Source organism: Ptychodera flava, chromosome 13 (genome assembly GCF_041260155.1).
Source record: "Ptychodera flava strain L36383 chromosome 13, AS_Pfla_20210202, whole genome shotgun sequence".
NCBI lineage: Eukaryota > Metazoa > Hemichordata > Enteropneusta > Ptychoderidae > Ptychodera > Ptychodera flava.
In genome coordinates this window covers 10,073,859-10,095,106 of record NC_091940.1, presented here as the reverse complement: position 1 = coordinate 10,095,106, position 21,248 = coordinate 10,073,859, and the positions used below count along the sequence as shown (strand labels likewise).

At 35.8% G+C, this 21,248-nt stretch overlaps 1 protein-coding gene and 1 long non-coding RNA gene across 2 annotated transcripts; both read left to right on the top strand.

Annotated features, from left to right (window-relative positions):
- The first annotated feature begins 5,999 nt into the window (after window positions 1-5,999).
- On the top strand, window positions 6,000-9,617 carry LOC139148666 (uncharacterized). Its single transcript, XR_011555960.1, has 4 exons — window positions 6,000-6,116; window positions 6,940-7,275; window positions 7,848-7,946; window positions 9,311-9,617. It is a non-coding gene; the product is annotated as an uncharacterized lncRNA (long non-coding RNA).
- Window positions 9,618-11,366: 1,749 nt separating this feature from the next.
- On the top strand, window positions 11,367-15,605 carry LOC139148665 (uncharacterized). Its single transcript, XM_070720159.1, has 4 exons — window positions 11,367-11,483; window positions 12,327-12,662; window positions 13,208-13,306; window positions 15,375-15,605. Exons 2-4 carry the CDS (start codon window positions 12,351-12,353, stop codon window positions 15,534-15,536), a joined length of 573 nt encoding a protein of 190 aa, XP_070576260.1. The 5' UTR covers window positions 11,367-11,483; window positions 12,327-12,350; the 3' UTR covers window positions 15,537-15,605.
- Window positions 15,606-21,248: the final 5,643 nt, after the last annotated feature.

The window sequence follows — 21,248 nt, the reverse complement described above, 5'->3', positions numbered from 1 at the left end:
TTCTTACTTTACTTTACTTACCGTACCATCCCGTTAAGTGACCCGAACAAATCTGTTACTTATAAATATTTAGTTCCTATTGGGTCAACGCTATACATTTTATCGTCTCAGCAAAGCAAAAAGCGAAGCACTCAAAAATAAAAACGCGACTCAGCCGACTCTCAAAAGATTAAGATTGTTTACAAAGAGCCATATTTGCTGAGTCATCTGTTCATGACTTGGATATCCGTATCTCTCTGTTTGTCTCTCTATCACACACACGCACATACAAACGTACGCATGTATCATCGTCCACTCTCACGTAATATCACCTCATATTATCTAAACGGTAGTTCAAAACTTAGGCATACAATAACATAAAAATAAGCTGAAAAACTGAATAGAAAACGTTCTGACTTTTTTGTGAAGTAAACGCAACTGAATTGCCTTGATTTGCATTGTCTTGTAAAGGTGACACTGCGGGTCAAACGTTTTGTGCGGCTGATGCGCTCTCCGCATATGACATTACTTTACACTGTATAAGCAGTCAAGTCATAATTTTGGATGTCGTGAGAATTAAATGTCAGTGATCCCTATTTCTGGTATACAGTTATCAAGTAAACTATGGTATATCAAAGTTAATTCCTTACTTCAAGCAAATGCATCATGCACCATGTAAGTTGTAAATGCACATCCACAGGCCATGTTCATGACCAAGACTGCATCATGTTGCTGATGTCATCGCCATGGTTGTGTACAGTTCAACCAGAGTGATTCACTGCAAAGGCTGATGTCATCGCTATGGTTGTGTACAGTTCAACCAGAGTGGGTCACTGCAAACGCAGCCATACAATATTTTTGATGACGAACATTTTCGTTCGTGTACGTACGTACATACTGTACAGATACTACTGGGAAGATTTCTGGTTGATAAGTGTTACACTTACCACTCGAAATTTTGCAGTTTGACTGTAAGTCACACTGCAACAACTGTTCAAATATATACAGTGTGTGATCTACGGTACATCAAGATGCAACATTGACATGAGTCATTATCACAAGATTTGAATAATTAAAAACTATTGATTAATGAACTCTACGTGACTACTTATTGTCACGGGTTGTCAGAATAGAATAATAGCCTATAAAACATTTGTCACAAAAGATAGCCAAACTTGAACATTTATTAACAGACACCAATGTAAACAAAAAGACATCCTTGTCAACAATTGATTTAACAGCAAGGCTCTACATACATACAGGGAAAAATAAATACATAACCTTCTCTTGATACGGTTAACTGTTGATCAAATTATGATTTGAGTTCCTTCTAATTATGATTTTACATAATACTTTTAATCTGAGACTTCTAAGATCAACAATACTACAGACTTACATGCAAATGTACGAAGTCTTGTAATACAGGATTTTGACGATGGCAACCATCAATGACGCGACTACAACCACAGACACACACACACACACACACACACACACACACACACACAAATACACTAACAAACAAACGAACAAACAAACAAACAAACAAACAAACAAACAAACAAGGAAACATTTTCTACCAAATAAAAATAGTAAAGACATGATTATTTAAATTTAGCAGGAATTTTAATCACATATACTGCATTTAATTATAAAAATACTAGTGTATAGAACTTCTATGATACTTGCCTGTATGTGAGAAAAAACAGGCAATGACAGTATAAAATCTTACAGAAATTTACAGAAATGAAATTAAAGGAAGACTTTATTTGAGATAAATTCTAAAGGCACAATATGCCTTGAAATTATATCCTGAGCTTTTTCAACATATATTCTTTCTATTCACATTTTTGTCGAACTGAATGAATTTGTTAAAGTTTGACGAGCAAGACTCCAGCTATAGATCGTATGTCCCTGCGATAAAATAATTCTTATAACAATTTCCAGGAAACCCCCAACATTCTTTTTCCATGCCAATCATTGACATCCGGGAGAAAAAATCTTACCCAATGTATTCTTAGTTACTTGATTATCGTACTTTTGCATTGCGAAATATTGCTATGTGTGAGAGAAGTGTGTCCTCCATGATCACTTGTGGAACATCATCTGAATGTTACATGGCGGCAGAATTTCTTACAAGCCACTTTAGTAAATTACTGGCTTTTATTTGATATATAGATAACCGAAATTTCTAATTTGTGATTACTGAACTTATTGCTGTCACCGTGTATTTATGTCCGCGCACAGGGCTAGTGCCTGTATATATATCACACCTTTTCTCTGCTTAGCAAATACAGAACGTCGCAGAGAGCCGAACTTGCCAGTAGAATCGCCGTAGATGTCGCTCTACCCATCCTTGTACCGGAATCTGGTGGAAGACAACGACAAAAACTGTTCATTCAAACGACTAATATTGAAGTGACGTTGACATTGATCATCCAATCAGTCTTTATAACATCGCTATCATAAACTTAGGGTACTTTATATTGACAAATTAACATAAAAAAACAATGAACAAAGGAAACGAAATTTAAACGTTCTTCAAAATGATTAAATGAAAAATTTTACGAGCGAATTGCAATTTTTCTTCTCCATGGAAACGAACAGGTTATCATAAGAATAAGTGCAGTGACAGCCTGGAGGTACATTTATTGAGAAAGGTGTATAGTTATGTGGTACTCACAGCACTGGTTTTCTCGGCAACTGTCTAATTCAACATCGCACTGCGAGCATGGAGGTGAAGGTGTGATTCATATTATTTTTTCCTTTCTGGCTCAATATGCAAGCGTACATTTCAGAAACAATCGGTGACGATCAGTAATAGTTCCTATATGTAATGATGTATGACCACTTCAGAGATACAAGGCTTCAGTGAATCCCCTCTGCACTTTTATAGGGGAGATACTTTCTCCAGCGCAAAACGTTCAGGACAGTATCGTCGCTAGAGGGCAACCTTCAAGCATCCGCTTTGAGCTGTTGTTTTGGGTATTTACAAGGACTACCTGTACCCGCCGGTGCTATTTCAAGTTAACATTTCCGTCTCTCGATCTTATCACCAAAACTGAGGGCATGGCGTTTACGTTTGATGTCTGAGTAAAATAACAGTGACAAAATCAAACTTGGAGAAGAAAAATGTAGGGAGCACAACCTGAAAATTCAGGAGTCAATGAGTTGTACTTTCTGTCAAAACGCACGAAACAACATTTTGACTTCGCGATTTTTCTGCAATGTAAACAAATAAGGCATTAAGGCTGCGTGCGCGTTCAAAAAATGGTGAGGGGGCTGGAGGAATTCAGGGGAGATTCGAAAATTCTGGGGGAAGTGGAGGACGGACTTGAAAGTTTTGCTCTGCCTATATAGGGGACCTGAAAATATTTTGGTTCCCAACATTTTGATGTCGTTCAATGGTTCTAATGTTACTAGTAATTAAACAAAATATAGAAGTCTTTGTTGCATTTTATGACTTTCATCTCGAAAAAAAATCTAAAAATGTATGAATGCCTTTAAATTTTCGTAAAAACAACAAGTCGGCCTTAAAGCTTGTAACGGGCAGGAACTGCAACTGTTGATAATTTTGTCAATGTTTCTATGCAATGTATCAAACACAGTTTCTTGGTGTCTCTCTTCAGCATGCTGAAAAACACAATATTCAGTTTGTCAACAAAGCCTGTTTGTCTAAATATTAGTGATAATTGAATTAGAGTGCAGACTGAAAGTTGCTTGTCAAAGATACAAGTGCACGGTACACGTAGGCTGTGTTAGCAAGCTGAATACTGGACAGCTCAACATGCTGTAGGGAGTAGAACAAAAACACAGTTGTATAAACTGAACAAAAATATTGTCAAGATACAAAGTTTATAGGCCTACAGCTACTTCCCTGCTACTGCCTACAGGCAATGTTACTGTTACTGCATGCCGGCAGTGACAATGATAGCTCTGACTCTGACGTAGTTGAAGAAGAGTTTGGGTCATAGGACACCCAACTGACAGTGAAACATATATGTACACAGGATCAGACGAGAGAGCAACACATAGAAGACTAGGAACTTAACAGTTAACATGGATTTTTGAATTCTGGCATATGAGAAATAGAGAATAATCAAATATTTATTGGGTTATCATTTTGACTTTATACAAATGTGCGATGAAATGTCAGTTTTCTCAAATCACTTAAAATTAATGTACTGATGTATAAAACCATTCATTTCAAGTTCATACAGTGAATGAAATTTTCTCATCTCATCGAACAATATGACAAAAGTAAAATTTTGAACAGTAAAGACTCTTATTTAAATTTAAAAAATAGAGTCATTTATTTTTACCAAATTTGCCATTATTACACCCAAATTTTTAGAGATTAAAACATTTATTTGATTGGATATTTAAACTTTCCGGTATTGTCAATTTTGAAAAATATTTATAAGTAGCATCTAAGTTGTATGTGTCTTGTACTTTTGAAAAAAAATATTTTATCGGTAGGTCACTCTTCTCACTTTTTCACACTTTGGCAAAAGGTAGCCAGGAATTCGCAATTTGCATACTCTCTCGTGATCGTCATTTTGTATGCTCTTCAGCTGATAAATCCAAAAAGTCCACTGATGGATTTAAAATAAATCAATGTCAGAACTTGCCTAAGGAATATGGCTCTACAACCTATTAATAAGAGGTAGTGTCGAACATCTGCGTGCAGAACTACACAATACATGTTTATTTTTACTCTGCGTGCATTCCTAATTAACATGCGGCTATAGTACAATGGTTGGAGAAAGGAAAAACATTTGACTGCTACCTCGTTTGAAAAACATTGACAAAGAAAAGTATGATTTTGTTTGAATACATGACAATACCACATTAGCCTTTATGGAAGTTGGTAAAACAAAGTGTATAAATGATGCCTGTTTTGGTTTATTAAAGAAATTGTATAGACGTTCTGATATTTATAGTTTAGCTAAATTGGTTAATATTGTAAATAAATCAGCAAAGTGCGAGAGGTTTGTTGAACGCCTTCGCACTGTGACCTACAAAAACTTGCATACCCAGTGTCTAGGCTAAACATTTGTGTACACGACCCCTTCGCGGCCGTTCCGATATGGCTGTTACTGCGCTGATTCAAATAACGACCTACCCTACACAAACTCGGACAGACCAAATTTGTAAACTAGGCACCCTAGCACCGGCTGGGATTGACAACCAATTCAGAGCGTTTGATCTTTCTTTTACATGATTGGTTGTTTTTGACACTCGTTTTTCCACGTCACTACAACATGTACATGTATTATTTCGGCGTCACTAACCTAAATTTTCCTAAAATATACAATCTGTGTGAGTTTTGCTGCTTTATATATGACTCAAAACTGCTCTGTACCTGAATAATATTACGGACCTTGTTTAATAATAAGGTTTGTTGACATAGAACGGGAATTAAAAATGCAGTATGAAATAGCATATGCTTGTTTGACAAGGTTGGCAGCGACCTTTATACTCTCACACACCAGCAAAAGATATTTTTCCGCTGCACCATTTACTAGCAATAAGCAGTATATGCGTTTAGCATTTGCTAGTTTATCTAGAGTATGCGTGGATCGAAATTGTGACAGGGAAGCAAATCTCAAACATAGCAAATATTCCACAAACATTTTATCAGTTGAAGTTATGCGATGTTTGTAAATAATTTACTTGTTAAATATAGCAGATGTTTGTGTGAATTACATTGTATGCTAAATGTTAAGCGTTGTAACACCGTGACTTTCTGTGCACCTTCAGCAACTGTAAACCTCTGACTAATTATTGGCCGAAACTTTCTTTGACGTAATACAGAAAATACCTATTTCAAACCTCGTGAAAAACGTTAGTCTTTCTTGCCTGTTATAGTAGGTTGCTGATATGAAATTGATAAGAATGTTTCTGGATTGGACTATTTGTCCTGTAGCAGCAAGATATAATTTATTGATAGTATATATAGAATATTATTTATAGTCAAATGCGCATACTGATAAGTTGCGGATAGGTTCGTTTGTCGCAGAGGCTTTAAAGAAACGGTACAGCTGCATTCAAGTTTTTGTAACAACAGGGCGTATTGATATAGACAAGTAGGTTTCGGCGACGGGAGTGTTGGTTACCAATAGAAGGATTGTCTGGTAGGTGCTAAGACAACTTTTCGGCAGAATGGCGTTTGAAACTGTAACAATGCAGTTTGTGAAAACTCTGCAAATAAATCCATTTTTAATAGTGAAATTCATTATATGATATTTGGCAATCTAAGTTATGTCTTACATGGATAATTTTCGTTACTTTGGTTTTGCATTATTATTCAGCGTAAATCCACCGTCATTGTCAATTCATCAATTTCATCAGATTTACTATAGGGATCTGTATCCTCTCATCAACAATCACTATCGACTCATAACATTTTCTCAATCACTGTTGATTATAAATATTACAAAGGCTTGAATTCAAAGAGGTATTGAGAAAACTGGCAAATGCGGTCATTTTTGAAATCAAGCCTTGTTTTATAATGGCAATTTAATAACCATTTTCAAGCGTTATGGTGCTCTAGAATTTGCCTGATATGATATTGGACCTTTCAAAGTTTAGCATCTAGCATTCAGCGGCTAGTATCATCACCATCATCATTATATCACCATCGTAATCGTCATCATAATCATCATCATCATGATCATCATCATCATCAACATCATGATCATCATCATCATCATCACTGCCATTACCGACATCATGATATCATCGTCGTTTTCTCTTAATCTTCACCAGAATGACTATCATGAGTCTTTATCATCATTATCACTATAATTATCACAATCACCGTCATTGCTTACGTTTGTATTTTTCATTTCATAAAGTACCACAACTACATTAAGGGACGACATAGGTTGCACGGAGATGTTACTTCATTATATTTACATTGTTCAAGAAACGATCAATATATTTGTTTTTCCGAAGCATTCTGGAAAACCTGATACAAATATGAACTACGCCATCGTTCTGCTGTGCATCCTTCTTCCGATCGAGGTTAGTGCCAAAAAGGGCGCTTTCCACTCCTCCCCATGGGTATGCACTTTTGCAAATATGAAGACGTACGACTTCGAAATATGGAACTCATTTGTAATACAAGGTGTCCCTTGCTTCGATGAACTGATGGAGATACCTGGACTAATTGAAAATCAAACTCCAGGGAAGACCCTTACTCTTTACCAAGACATTGGTTCATTCATCGGTAACACAAGTACCTTCCGACTCCTGGCCACGGTAGAGGACAAAGTTGACACGATCGATTTGGTAAACAGCTTATTGTAAAACTTTAAAACCACTTAATATCCCGTGTACCTTTTCTGCTTATTCTGAATACGCCTATGGCCACATGTACCTCTCTAATCCTCTGTTATACTCTACATCTATCATCACTGTCTGAGGGCTCAGGTATGTTAAAAACCATTTTACGGTATATTAATTGGTGCTGATAATGTAACATTCAGGTATGCATTTTCCTCTGAAGATCTTAAATGTTTTTTCTTTCTATTAGTAATATTATAAGTATAATTATCTTGTTTATTTATTTATTTATTTACTTACTTATTTATTTATTTATTTACTTATTTATTTATTTGCTTGTTTGTTTGTTTATATATTATGTATGTATGTATCTATTTATGTATCCATCTATGTATCTATCTATCTATGTATCTCTCTATATATCTATGTATCTATGCATGTATCTATGTATGTATTTGTGTATGTATCTATGATTAATCCATTTATCATTTTGTCTGTTTTTATCTTTTGATTCACTTTTTTTCTCTTTGTACATAACATTGAAAACTTCATAGAGTGTTTCGTTCTCCCAATTACAGGGTCCGATTTTGCCTGATGAACCTACAGATGAATGTTTAAAATGCATAGCGAACTTCTACAAAGGTGATATGTTTGAGGTGATCTGTAACGCAGCTATGGTGAGTACGTGCACGTGACATTTTACATATCTATTAAATGTCTCCCTTACCTGCTTGTCAAATCGCATTAGGTGCCGTTTGTTCCTAGAATGGTCAGATTGTCAATGCAAAAATACACGATTCACTAATGTTCTGGTAGTTGTTTCCTAAACCAGCTGTGCAACACTTCAGATCAAACATGGCCATATTTTAGTCGTATTATAGTTTTCTACAACCAGTGCACGTTGGGGAAAAATCGAAACGAATACCCTACCATTTAAAACATCTTACGTTGAGATTGTCATCAGGCCATATCGCGTTTATTCACAACGTGCACTGGTGGTAATTAACAAAATGTCTTAAACTCACAACAAAGCAGAAGTATGTACAGTGTTGTGGCTCAGCTGGCTCTATGACAACTAACTCAATGCCTTTTATATGCCCTATATACTCAAAGGGGAAATTATCACAATCATCCATTCTTTCATCAACATCCAGTTCCGTCAACATTCATTCAACTATTTACAACATGTTAAGAAAATTTAAAGTAGTTTTGAGATTTTCACGACGTTTCTCACTTACTGATTCTGGAGCCGCCATTGTTCATGCAATTGGAGTCCATGTTAGACCTGATTTCTCTCTACTGACGACTGTACTCAATCGTCTATTGACAGCCATGTATTAAAAAATAGTCTATATTATTTTTTTCACCCTACTCCATATATTTATCAGAGTGTAATATTTCTCAAAAGTACTGGAGCTTAAGCAGTTTTCTCAGTGTTACAGCTGTATATACGGACAATTTCGATACACATGGAGGGACTTTGCCTGGTGTCAACACAATCAAACAATTCTTCAACTAAAACTTATTAAATTGTAATCCTTCTTTTCAACTAGTCAATGATAAATAATTCCCTATTTCATAAAAACGTCCGATGCAATCGATGATGGGGAGTTCAAATATGGAAGTCCAAATTCCGACAAATAAAAACATTGACCGAAGCATTAGAGCAAAACCACCAAGAGTTCAAGAGGGCGCACTGCTGGCCCTCTGGAACTGACAATTGTAAACTCGCTTTGGGCAGCATTATGCTAAGGTTTCACAATTGTCACATAGTCCTTGTGAAGTAGCACTTTTTACATTATGCATTTCTTCAAGTATGCTTTGAATGGTTTTAAGCAATTTACAAACTTTTTCCAGGTCAAAGAAGTTGCAGTTTAAAATATATTATTTCGTTTGAAACATTGCTAGAAAACTCGACTTTTACCTCCTTGGTCAGTTGCTACGAAAGCTGGAATGAAAAAATCTACAAGATTGTAGAATGTCGCGTTTGACCTTTTCATTCAGTAAAATTTTACCTGTTCCATGTTTTTTCATCTCTCAGGAATGCCCGGACCGTTTAACTGGTGGGCTGCATTGGGGTCAACCAAAAGGCTCGAGAAAAACATACATAAGTCCTGTTGTTTACTGCTCCTACCGGAAACGCGGAGATACGAACTATTACTATTGCAAAGATTATCTCCCTGAGGTCCATGTCGTACCGTAGATTGGGCAACACTTACTCATTTGCCATTTGCCGATTATTCATTGTTTTGTTAGAATAACATTTACCAGATTGCAAGGTGATGTGTACTAAACAAATTATTTTAGTGAATTTTATTGGCAATAAAATGAAATCTGTTAGTGACAAATGTCGATGTTTCTTATTAAGGTAGGATATCTCTGATGGTTTTTCATGGATTACAATATGGCACTCTCAAAAACAGTTCTTTGCGTAGGTTCTAATTTCTCCCTCACGTTAGTGTGTTTGAACTGTCATGGTAAGCAAGGCCTAACGTGAATTACGCATCAAACTCTTAACTGGCTGTGCAGGATGACAGTTGACCGAAAGGTTAATTCTTGGATCGATTTGAACACACTACATAGCAACCCGGGCGTTCTCTTTGGTTTGGTTTATTTGACAAACTATTCAGTACAAAGACAAATATAAAATACTGAAAGGCCTCATTGAAAACAAAAATTAAAAATCACTTGCCGAGGATTACACAAGAAAGTTTAATGAAACTTATTTCCATCTTGGTCCTCAAAGTAAAATACACAATTAAGTCACGTTATCTAAGCAACTCTAACGAAAATACAAAACTTCAATAGGCAAAAAATACAAAACACGAAAACAGGAAAACACACATTATATGACAAAGAACAAGTAGAATACGCCCAGCCTTCGAGCTTTGAGTATATTAAATAAATTTTAACGTGAACGCCTGTAAACAATAATTTGAATATTACATGGAATATAAATCCACCATTTAACACCTGAAATTTCGGGAAAATATGAAAAATTTATGTCCTTTGTAGTATCAATATATGCAGACGAACAAGTTCAAAAGGATACCTGGGTTATTCCTTTTCTTGGAGTCGGGTAAATATAAAGGATGCTAGTAGAATATCTCTGTGAATATCTGTGAGTGCGAGTGCTTCAAGAACTCTACAGCGTCTGGTAGGGTCGCGGTCAGAAAAATTGTAACATCATAGCACCGTTATTGGACCACTCTTTTTAAGGGTGGGAAATTGACCAAGCGGTCTCAACAGTCAGGTCTTCGCAAGGTGACCGGGTGCCGTACGTTGTAAGTTCGAACACGATAAAAACCTACTAAATATATGTCTTAGAGGTATAATTGTCAAGTAGTAAAAAGGCACATGTCGGTAAACTGGGTAAAAATAATGGTACATCTGCTATTATATCGGTGTCATTAATCTAAAAATTCCTAAAACGTACAGTTTGTGTGAGTTTGCCGCTTTTTATGGCTGAAGCTGCTCTGTACCTGAATAATACGACAGACTTTGTTTAATAATGAGGTTTGTGGCCATTGAACGGAAATTAAAATTACTGCTTCTAAATTATGCTTGTTATAATCTCGCACACGGGCAAAAAATATTCTACCGCTGCACCATTCTCTAGCAATACCCAGTGTGACTTATATTTGTTTAGCATTCGCTAGTTTATCTAGAAAATGCTGCCTTAAAGGCCAGAATTGTGATAAGGAAGCAAATCTCAAACACTGAAAATATCCATCGAAAATGTTATCATTTTAAGTTACGTTGTGCTTCTTAATAATTTACTCGTCAGATGCGTGTGTGACTAACTTTGTATGCCCAATGTAAAGCTTTCTAACACCATTGCTTTTTCTGCGCCTCTTGCGATGGCAAAAAATTGGCCGAAATTTTCTCTGGCGTTGTGCAGAGAAAACAGCAGTCAAGTCTCCTGAAAAACATTAGTCAGTGTCGCCTGTTACAGTGGGGTGTTGGTTCGAAATCGATAACAATGTTTCTGGGTTGAATTATTTTTACTGTAGCAGCAAGGTATAAATCAGTGACAGTATCTATAGAAAATTATTTATAGTCAAATGTGCACACTGGTAAGATGTGGATAGCTTTGTTTTGTCGCAGACACTTTACAGAAACGGAACAGCTGCATTCAAACTTTCGCAACGACAGGGCATATTGATACAGACAAGTAGTTTCCTGCAAGGGGAGTGTTGCTTACCGATTGTCTGGTAGGTGCTTAAACAAATTTTCAGCAGAATAACGTTTGAAACTTGAAAAATGCAAATTGTGAAAACTGTGCACATCAAACCATTATCAATAGTGAAATTCATCAACGTTTCTGAAACAAAATGATATTTAGCAATCTCAGATATGTCTTACGTGGTTCGTTTTCGTTAGTTTGGTTTTCCATTATTATTAAGTGTTGATCCATTTTCATCGTCATGTCATCAATATTTTTTCATCAAATTTACTATAGACGATCTGCGTCTCCTCATTAATGATCATCATCGTCTCATATCATTTTCCCAATCACTGTCGATTATAAATATTACAAAGGCTTGGATTCAAAGAGGTATTGAGAAAACTGGCAAATGCGGCCATTTTGATAATCAAGTCTTGTTTCAAAAAGGAAATTCAATAACCATGGTCAAGTGATGTCGTCGCTCTGGAATTATTATTTGCCTGGAATGATATTTATCACTTTAAAGTTTTGCATCTATCATTCAGTAGCTAGTTTTATCATCATCATCATCATCATCATCAGCATCATCATCATCATCATCATCATCTTCACCTTCACTACCATAACCGACATAGCTATTCAACACCATTCGTCCTCGTCGTAATTACTGTAGCAGTCGTGATTTCCTCGTAATTTTCACCGCATTGGCGTTATTCCACTCTTATCATCACTCTAACTATATTATCACTATCCACGTCATTGCCTTTGTATTTTTGATTTCATAAAACACCGCAACATTAAGGGACGACATAGGTTGCTCGCAGATGTTTAACAATTCATTGTATTAGCATCGTTAAAAATATAAATGAATAATTTTGTTCTTCCAAAGCATTCCTAATTACCAGATACAAATATGAACTACGTCATCGTTCTGCTGTTCATCCTTCTTCCGGTCGAGGTTAGTGCCAAAAATGGCGCTTTTCAGTCCTCCCCATGGGTATGCACCTTTGTAAATATGAAGGCGTACGACTTCACCGTGTGGAACTCATTTGTAACACAAGGTGTTCCTTGCTTCGATGAACTGATAGAGATACCGAAACTCTTGGAAAATAAAACTCCAGGGAAGTCGTTTACTGCTTACCAAGACATTGGTTCATTCATTGGTGATACAAGTACCTTCCGAATTCTGGCCGTGGTAGAGGAAGAAGTTGACACGATCGATTTGGTAAACAGCTTATAATATCCCATGTACCTTTTCTACTTATTGTGAATACGACTATGGCCACATGTGTCTCTTTCATCCTCTTTCATAGTCTACATCACTGTCTGAGTATGTATGTATGTATGTATGTATGTATGTATGTATGTATGTATGTATGTATGTATGTATGTATGTATGTATGTATGTATGTATGTATGTATGTATGTATGTATGTATGTATGTATGTATGTATGTATGTATGTATGTATGTATGTATGTATGTATGTACGTATGTATGTATGTATTTTTGTATTTTTGTATGTATTTTTGTATGTATGTATGTATGTATGTATGTATGTATGTATGTATGTATGTATGTATGTACGTACGTATGTACGTACGTATGTACGTACGTACGTACGTAAGTACGTACGTACGTATGTATGACTGTATGTATATATGCTTTATCCATCTATCCATTTATAAGTTTTCATCTATTTATTTTTCTAATTTTCTCTTTGAACGTAGACAGAAAACTCAATGGTTTCTTTTTGTTCACTCAATTACAGGGTCCAATTTTGCTTGATGAATTAACCGATGAATGTTTAAAATGCACAGCGAACTTCTACAAAGGTGACATTTTTGAGGTGATCTGTAACGGCACTGTGGTGAGTACATATTATAAGCAGGTGACATGTGTTCCTAGAATAGTCAGGTTGATTTTGCAAAATACACTATATAAATAATGTTCTGGCGGATGTTTCCTCAAACAGCTACTGCAACACTCCAGTTCAGACCTGACCATATTTTAGTCGTATTATAGTTTTCTACAACCAATGCACATAGGGAAAAATTCGAAACGATGTCCCACTTCTTGATTGAATGCGCTAGGACTTACAGCATCTTACGTTGAGATTGTCGTAAGGCCATTCCTAGTTTATTAAGCATTGTTATAGCTGACAAGATTTTAAAACTCACAACACAGCTCTAGTTTGTACAGTGTAGTAGCTCAGCTAAACCTGTGTCAACCAACTCAATGCGTTTTATTTGCCCCATATACTCACAAAGGGGAAATAATCACAATTAAGCCATCCAGCCATGAACATCAAATCCATCAACATTCGTACAACTATTTACAAATTTTAACAACGCCTCTCAATTACTACTACTAGAGGCTCAATTGTTCATGCAGTTGGAGACCAAATGTTGGAATTGATTTCTCTCCTGTAGAGATTACGCTCAAATAACAAACACTCTCCGTCTTAGTGTTTGTCAACAGACTTTTATTTATTTATTTATTTATTTATTTATTTATTTATTTATTTATTTATTTATTTATTTTATTATTATTTATTTATTTATTTATTTATCTGTTTATTTATTTATGTATTTATTTATTTATTTGTTTGTTTGTTTGTTTGTTTGTTTGTTTGTTTGTTTGTTTGTTTGTTTATGAACCGAAACGTTGCCCTAGTTACAGGTAGACTTCGTACAGAAATGAGAAACGTGATAAAAATGAAAAACAAGAACGTATAACCCTGACAAAAATTGATAATGAAACCAAAATATAAGCTAAGACAAGAAACAACAACAGATAACATCAGGTATAAATCATTAAATAGCTTATGTAAATTGCGTCTAAAAGTAATAAAATTACCGATAATGCTAAATTTTTGTTCATTAAAAATAGTATCAATAATTTTTCGGCTCCGTGATAAAAAAGAAAAATTTTTGATAGTCGTGAGGTAAGATTCTGGTCTTAAAATAAGTGTATGACGTAGAGTTGGGAGGAGGGGGAATAAAATTAGTCTGTGCTAGTGAATCATATATGTTGTAACAACTTGCACTTATAACTCTTCTGCATTACCTTTGCACCGAACTTCCTTCATATATTTATCACAGTGTCATAATACCCAACAGTGCTGGACGCTTATATAAGGAGTTTTATTACTTATACAGCTGTGTATATTGACCAATATTGACGGAGGGACTTTGCCCGATGTTAACATAATCAAAGAATTCGTATTAAAATCTTCATATAACTTTTCAACAAGTCAATGATAAATAATTTCCTATTTTATAAAAATGTGTGCTGATATTCGATAATAAGCCCACGCTGCCTGGTTTTTTGTACCTAGATACGTGCCCGGCCCTATATTTGGTTTGATGCTAGAGGCCTATAGCCTAGCATAGGCTGTCTCTTAGCACCGTTCATTGGGTACCTGTAATCGCGATGAATTATGGGTAATCCGAGGCAATCGATGGTGGATAACCCAAATATGAAAGCTCAAATTCCGACTAATAATGAATAGACCTAATAAGTCGAGCAAAACCAAGAGTTCAAGAGGGCGCATTGCTTGCCCTCTGGAACTGACAATTGTGAAGTCTGATTGACAGCATTGTGCAAACTTTTCACGATTTCCACATAATCCTTTTTAAGTAACACTTTTTTATATCATGCATTTCTTCAAGTATGCTTTGAATGATTTAAAGCAATTTACAAACCTTTATCAGGTCAAATAGGTTCCTCTTTAAAATATGTTATTACGTTTTTAAACAATTGCAAACTTTCTAACTTGATCAAGTAACATTTTAAAAACTAGACAATTCGACTATTGCCACCTTGGTCTTCCGATACGAAAGCTGGAATGAACAAACCTAAAAGATTGTAGCTTGTCGCGTCTGCCCATTTTAGTCAGTAACTTTTTACCTGTCCTGTGTGTTTTAATCACTCAGGAATGCCCGGACCGTTTAACTGGTGGGCTGCATTGGGGTCAACCAAAAGGCTCGACAGTAACATACTCAAGTCCTGTTGTGTACTGCTTCTACCAGAAACGTGGAGATACGGAATATTACTATTGCAAAGAGTATCTCCCTGAGGTCCATATCGTACCGTAGATTGAGTAACACTTACTGCTTTGACATGTGTAATGAATGAATTTGATTGGCAATAAAATGAAATCTGTTAGTGGCAAATGTCGATGTTCCTTATTGCTTTTGAAGATCGCTGATGTGTATGCATTAAAATTACAATACGGCACTCTCAAACACTGTTCTCCCTTGCATAGGTTCTAATTTCTCCCATGCATTTTTTGCTTGAACGGTCTTGATAAGCAAGCCACAAAGTGAAAATCTTGCTGGCTGAGCTAGGTAAGAGTTGACCTGAACGTTAAGTCTGGAACGAATAGAGCACACCAAACAGAAAACAGGAGGCGTGCTGGTGTAATGTCTACCAAACACGTGAAGTACATGCTAGGATTTTGAAACTTAAGTATGTTAAATCATACAGAAGAGGTGCATACGATGATCATGTTATAAAATTCAAATGCCGAAATTTAATGTGGACGTCTACATTGCTGGAAAAATTCGGGCACTATCGTACAAAAATATTGCCGGTAATGCCTGAGTACTGGGACAACATGCGAGGTACATTTATTTCGTTGATAGAGCTCTTGGATTATCAGTGTTAAATGATTGCAAAATGGTAATAATGATGTAAAATGTACACAATATATCAAATGTTAAAACTTTGCGTTTCCCTGTCAATCGTCATGGCTCTCAAGATTGTTACGCAGACTAAAGCCGACATCTAAATGTTAAGAGAGTGGGTCCGTACTTCAATGCAGGTGCGGGTTAGTTTGCTATATAGGGAATATTATTAAGGGAAAACTTTTCCCGGAAGACTGAAAATTTGTTCATTGACGCAGAATGCTGGAGAGATTTCACCAACACCTGAGTGATTATATGACTGTAAATCAAGATGATAACTAGTTTATTGTCTGTAGAAAGTGGCTTACATGTTCTTTGCACCACAATACATTCCAGTCCTTCCAATGAACGTTTTGGGGAACAAGTACGTAAGCTTATTCGTGCAAAAATAATAATTATTAATATAATATAAGTATTATATAGAAATAATAACGCGAATAATAATGCGTTAAATTTCCGTGAAAATTTCACCATAAGGGCATTTTGGGTCGAAAAGACCAAATATGATATCGATTTCATTGCCCCATGTTTCCATGCTAACCATTTTAGGGGTGAAAATTTCAGTTTTACTGTATTAAAAATACAATTTGTTGCATCCCATATAAAAAGAATAAACAAAAAAGGACATGACAAAGAAAATAAACTTGCCACAACAGTTGAAAAACGAGTCAACAGTCAAACTAGGTTAAAAAGAACATCGACTTTTTATATATCGCGTTAAAGCTAGAATAGATAAATGCATCAGATCTTCGAATTTTGGCTAACACGCTATCGTCACTATTTTCTAATCGGTCTGAGAATTTAAACATTGACAAATACTTACGTCGCAGAGCTTGGAATGATGCAATAGAATTTTCAACAAACATTGCACTCGCACTACAATCACGAGGCAAACTCATGAGAATACGAAACGCATTGTTGTAAGACACTCTGAGGTTGTTCATACACTGACGACTGAAATTCCACCATAATTGTGAACAATACATGTTGGTACAGTATGTACGGAAAAGAGTCACCTTGACAGCATTATTACAACTATGACATTTACGTAATAGTGAGTTCGCATAAAATTTACGTGTTTGTATCTTTATGTCATAGTCATCACACAAATTACCAGGGAATACATATCCCCGGTAAGTATGTTTTTATACGGCATTCAGTTTCTTGGCGCTCAAATAGACAGATGGAACCAAGTCAACAGAAAGTCGAAATGAACTAGGAATAAAGTACATGCATTCTGACTTTTTCGGATGATATACAATGTCATGTTCCACTCCATAATTTTCACAAATTGAAACTAGTGTACGAAAACCTGCAATCAATTTACTCATTAAAGCAGTGTCGTCTGCATACATGAGGTGGTTTATTATCAAACCGCCTACATTGCAACCTTTGTTACATCTACGTAAGCGAATGCTAAGGTCATCCACGTAAACATTGAAAAACACAGGTGACAGGATACCTCCTTGGCGCGCACTGGTTTTAACGAATTTATGTTTCTCGTAATTACGAGCTTGTTATTCTCGTAGTTACAAGTTTCAATTCTTGTAATTAAAAGGCCCTATCAATTACGAGTTATTTTATTCTCGTCATTAAGATTATTAGTCCTTGAATTGCGAGGTTTAAATCCTCGTAATGACAGGTTAAAATTCTCATTATTCCGGAGCTTTTAGTTCTCGTAATTACTAATTTTTAATCTTCGTAATGATGAGTTTTTAATTCATGTAATCATATGTCTTCATTGTCCTTATCTACTTTAACGGCGTACTGAAATCGCCACTTTTCATTGTTTTTTGCCATTATCTACCTTATTACAAGACTTTGGTCAGACTGGCGGCATGGCATGGCTAACCATTAATATGTGAATGTTGCAATAGAGTTGAGGAAGTATTTTCTCGTATAGACACAAAAACTCCAGCAGTGTTGCTGAGTTTGCCTAGTAAACAGCAATCTGTACAATAAACAGTACGAAGTTCTGCAATACCGTGTTTGAAGCCAATACATTTATTCACAACATGAAGATAATTAGTAAAATTAAATTGACGTACAATTCAGAGTTACAAATAATACAAATAGGAAGTAACAGTCAAAACAGATTGCAAATGTCATTTTCATTCATGCCTTTATTGAATTATGTCAGCCTATCACCATACATTTCAATATGATTTTTCTAAATACTTATAATCCATATTCTGAATCACTCTCGGGTCATTCTGAAACTGTATTATAGGGTTATTCACATAATACGGCCCTGTATGGACAAGGGCTCAGTGAGTGACGTATTGGACGAGCCGAAGGTGAGTCCAATACGTCACTCACTGAGCCAGAGTCCATACAGGGCCGTATTTTGTGTATAACCCTTTTGTATTATACACCTCCCTCCATTAATCGTCCGTAAATTCTATGGTAAATTTTGAGAGATGCGGCACGCGCGATATGAGTGGAAAGGGCGCGATCTACTGCTCCGTAGTACAAGTCCCTTGCGTTGGCACGAAGCCAGTTAATTTTCAGTGCAGTACAAGGAAACTTCGCTGAATGTTTTCAAGTTAATTAGTTTTTTACAATAAAAATCAATTGCATTTAGACTCAGTTTTGTGTTTAGCGTGTTTTAAACCTAATACTACGAATACATTTTGGTTGAAGTTGTTATTATGTCTATAACTCACCGTAAAATAATTTGTTTACATCCGATAATCGCTAGGTCAGAGGTCAAACAGCGCGTCGCGCGTCTCCCGTCTTTGGGACTCCGCGTACTATACCAAATACGGAGAAAGATTTGTCTCTACGTTCAATTCTCTTTTGGCATGTATCACAAGCTGCTGGATAAATGATCGCTGGTGGCATCAGTGACATTCGGCCTTAGTTGGTGACACTACCTATTTGACTTACAGATTGATATATGGCGGGTGCCACATGTGGGGAAGTATGCGATTACTATTCTCGAAACACCTGAAATCACTTCTTGGGCTTTTGGCCAGAGATCCATTTGTCCAAGAAAATAACATAAGTGGCTGTAGTAGTGATGCAAATATTGCAGAAATGTGGCGTGAGCATTACAGTAATCTTTTGAATGTTGTCCATACTAAAAGTGACCAGAATTTCGTTTAAGACATGATTGATAACTGCGAAGGTGATGTGGATATCATTATTTTACCCAATGATGTTAGAAATGCAATAAGTAATCTACAAACAGGTAAATCTGCTAGCCAAAACTCACTTTTCGCAGAACATTTTGTGTACGCCTGTGACAAAGTGTCAGTTTTGCTTAGCATGTGTTTCAGTTCGATACTTGTTCATGCTGTTTGTCCTAATAGACTTTCTCACACCATCTTAGTCCCCATTGTTAAAGATAAAAATAAGAATACAAATGACACAAATAACTACCGGTCTATTGCATTATCGACTGTTGCATCGAAAATTATGGAATAAGTTTTAATGAAAAGAATTGAGTCCTTTCTTGAAACTTCACGTTACCAATTTGGATTTTAAAAGCTACATTCAACTGACATGTGCATTTTCATTCTGAAAGAAATCTTTCACTATTATAGTAAACATGGTAGCAACATAATTTTAACTTTCATGGATGCTTCCGAAGCATTTGATCGTGTTAATCTCTGGACATTGTTTAAAAAGTTGATTTTTCGTAAAGTGCTTATTTGCATTGTCAGGTTTCTCTTTGTTTGGTATAGGTCGCTATGTATTTTTATCCGTTGGGGCTGTTGCATTTCAGAGGATTTCAAGGTGCAAAATGGCGTTAGGCAGGGTGTAATATTGTCACCCAAACTATTTTAATATTTATATTGATGATTTAAAGCTATAGGCTTGAAACTTCACGAACAGGTTGTAATATTGGTGGCATGTTCATCAATCACCTCTTTTATGCTGGCGATATCTGTCTGATAAGTCCCTTTGTTAAAGGGACACAGAAATTAGTCATCATTTGTAGCAATTATAGTAACACCATGACATTGTGTTCAATACGAAAAAGACCGAATGTTTGTGTGTCAGGCCAGATAGTTTTAAAGTTAAGCACATTCCTACTGTTTACCTCGATGGTGTCAAAATTGTTTTTCTCGAAAGAAAGAAATATCTTTGGGTTTTGTTCACACATAACTTTAGAGACGATAGCGATATTGAGCGACAAAGGAGAGCATTCTATGTCTCAGCAAATATACTGCTAATGAACTTTTCCTTGTGCTCTTTTGCATGTGAAATGTACACTTTTTAAAGTGTATTGCTCTCAATTGTACGGAGGCTCTGGCTTAAATATTCTGCTGATGCCATGAGAAAACTAAAAGTTGCCTACAACAATGCCGCCCGTATTTGGGGGGTTATGAGAGACGAAGTAGTGCCAGCTCCATGTTTGTCACAAATGGGTTGTGCAACTTTGATGCTCTTCTTAGAAAACAAATGTATGGTTTTATATACCGTTTATCAAGCAGTGGAAATACGAGTGTACGCTAAGTGGATAACCTGTATTTCATTTCTGATCTCCGCAAAATGTGGATAAAATCACTTTTCCATTGAGCGGTTGTGGTTATTTTTACATGATGCTGCATCATTAAAATGTCACTTCTTCAGACTGTATTATGATATTTATTTATCTATACCTTTATTAATTATTGTACTGAGAATTCTATGAACATATTTAGTCCGAAATAAAGGGGAATAATAATGATAATAATAATAATAATAACAAGGCAGTATTGCTGAAGGCAATGAGTACTTGGGCCGTGATATAGTAATTTTGAGGACAATATATACTAGTATTCAAATATGGACTCGAATTTCCCCTGTCAATTAGGCATTTGATTAACTGGTTATTAAACGAAGCAATGGCATGGCAATGGCAAAATATGTCTAGCAACTTTTGTGGAGTTTGAGGCAGGGGTTCTTTATTAATAGTGGAAATTGCTTTAACTCCTTAAATATTCAAATTACAGCAAATTTCTTTTGTTCTCGATGGTAGATGTCTAATAAATATTAATATGTGCACAAATAACATGGTTTGTTTATCTATATTATGGTGGAGATGTCAGAATCCGATCGTGACCACCCCCTCACAAAGTCTAATGGTGCGTCCCTAAGTGAATTGTTCTGGCATTGGGAAGCAAACTCAAC

Coding starts and splice junctions, on each gene's coding strand:
- LOC139148665 (XM_070720159.1), top strand. CDS start 12,351: ATGAACTACGTCATCGTTCTGCTGTTCATCCTTCTTCCGGTCGAGGTT. Junction 12,663..13,207: donor AAGTTGACACGATCGATTTG/GTAAACAGCTTA, acceptor ACTCAATTACAG/GGTCCAATTTTGCTTGATGA. Junction 13,307..15,374: donor TGATCTGTAACGGCACTGTG/GTGAGTACATAT, acceptor TTAATCACTCAG/GAATGCCCGGACCGTTTAAC.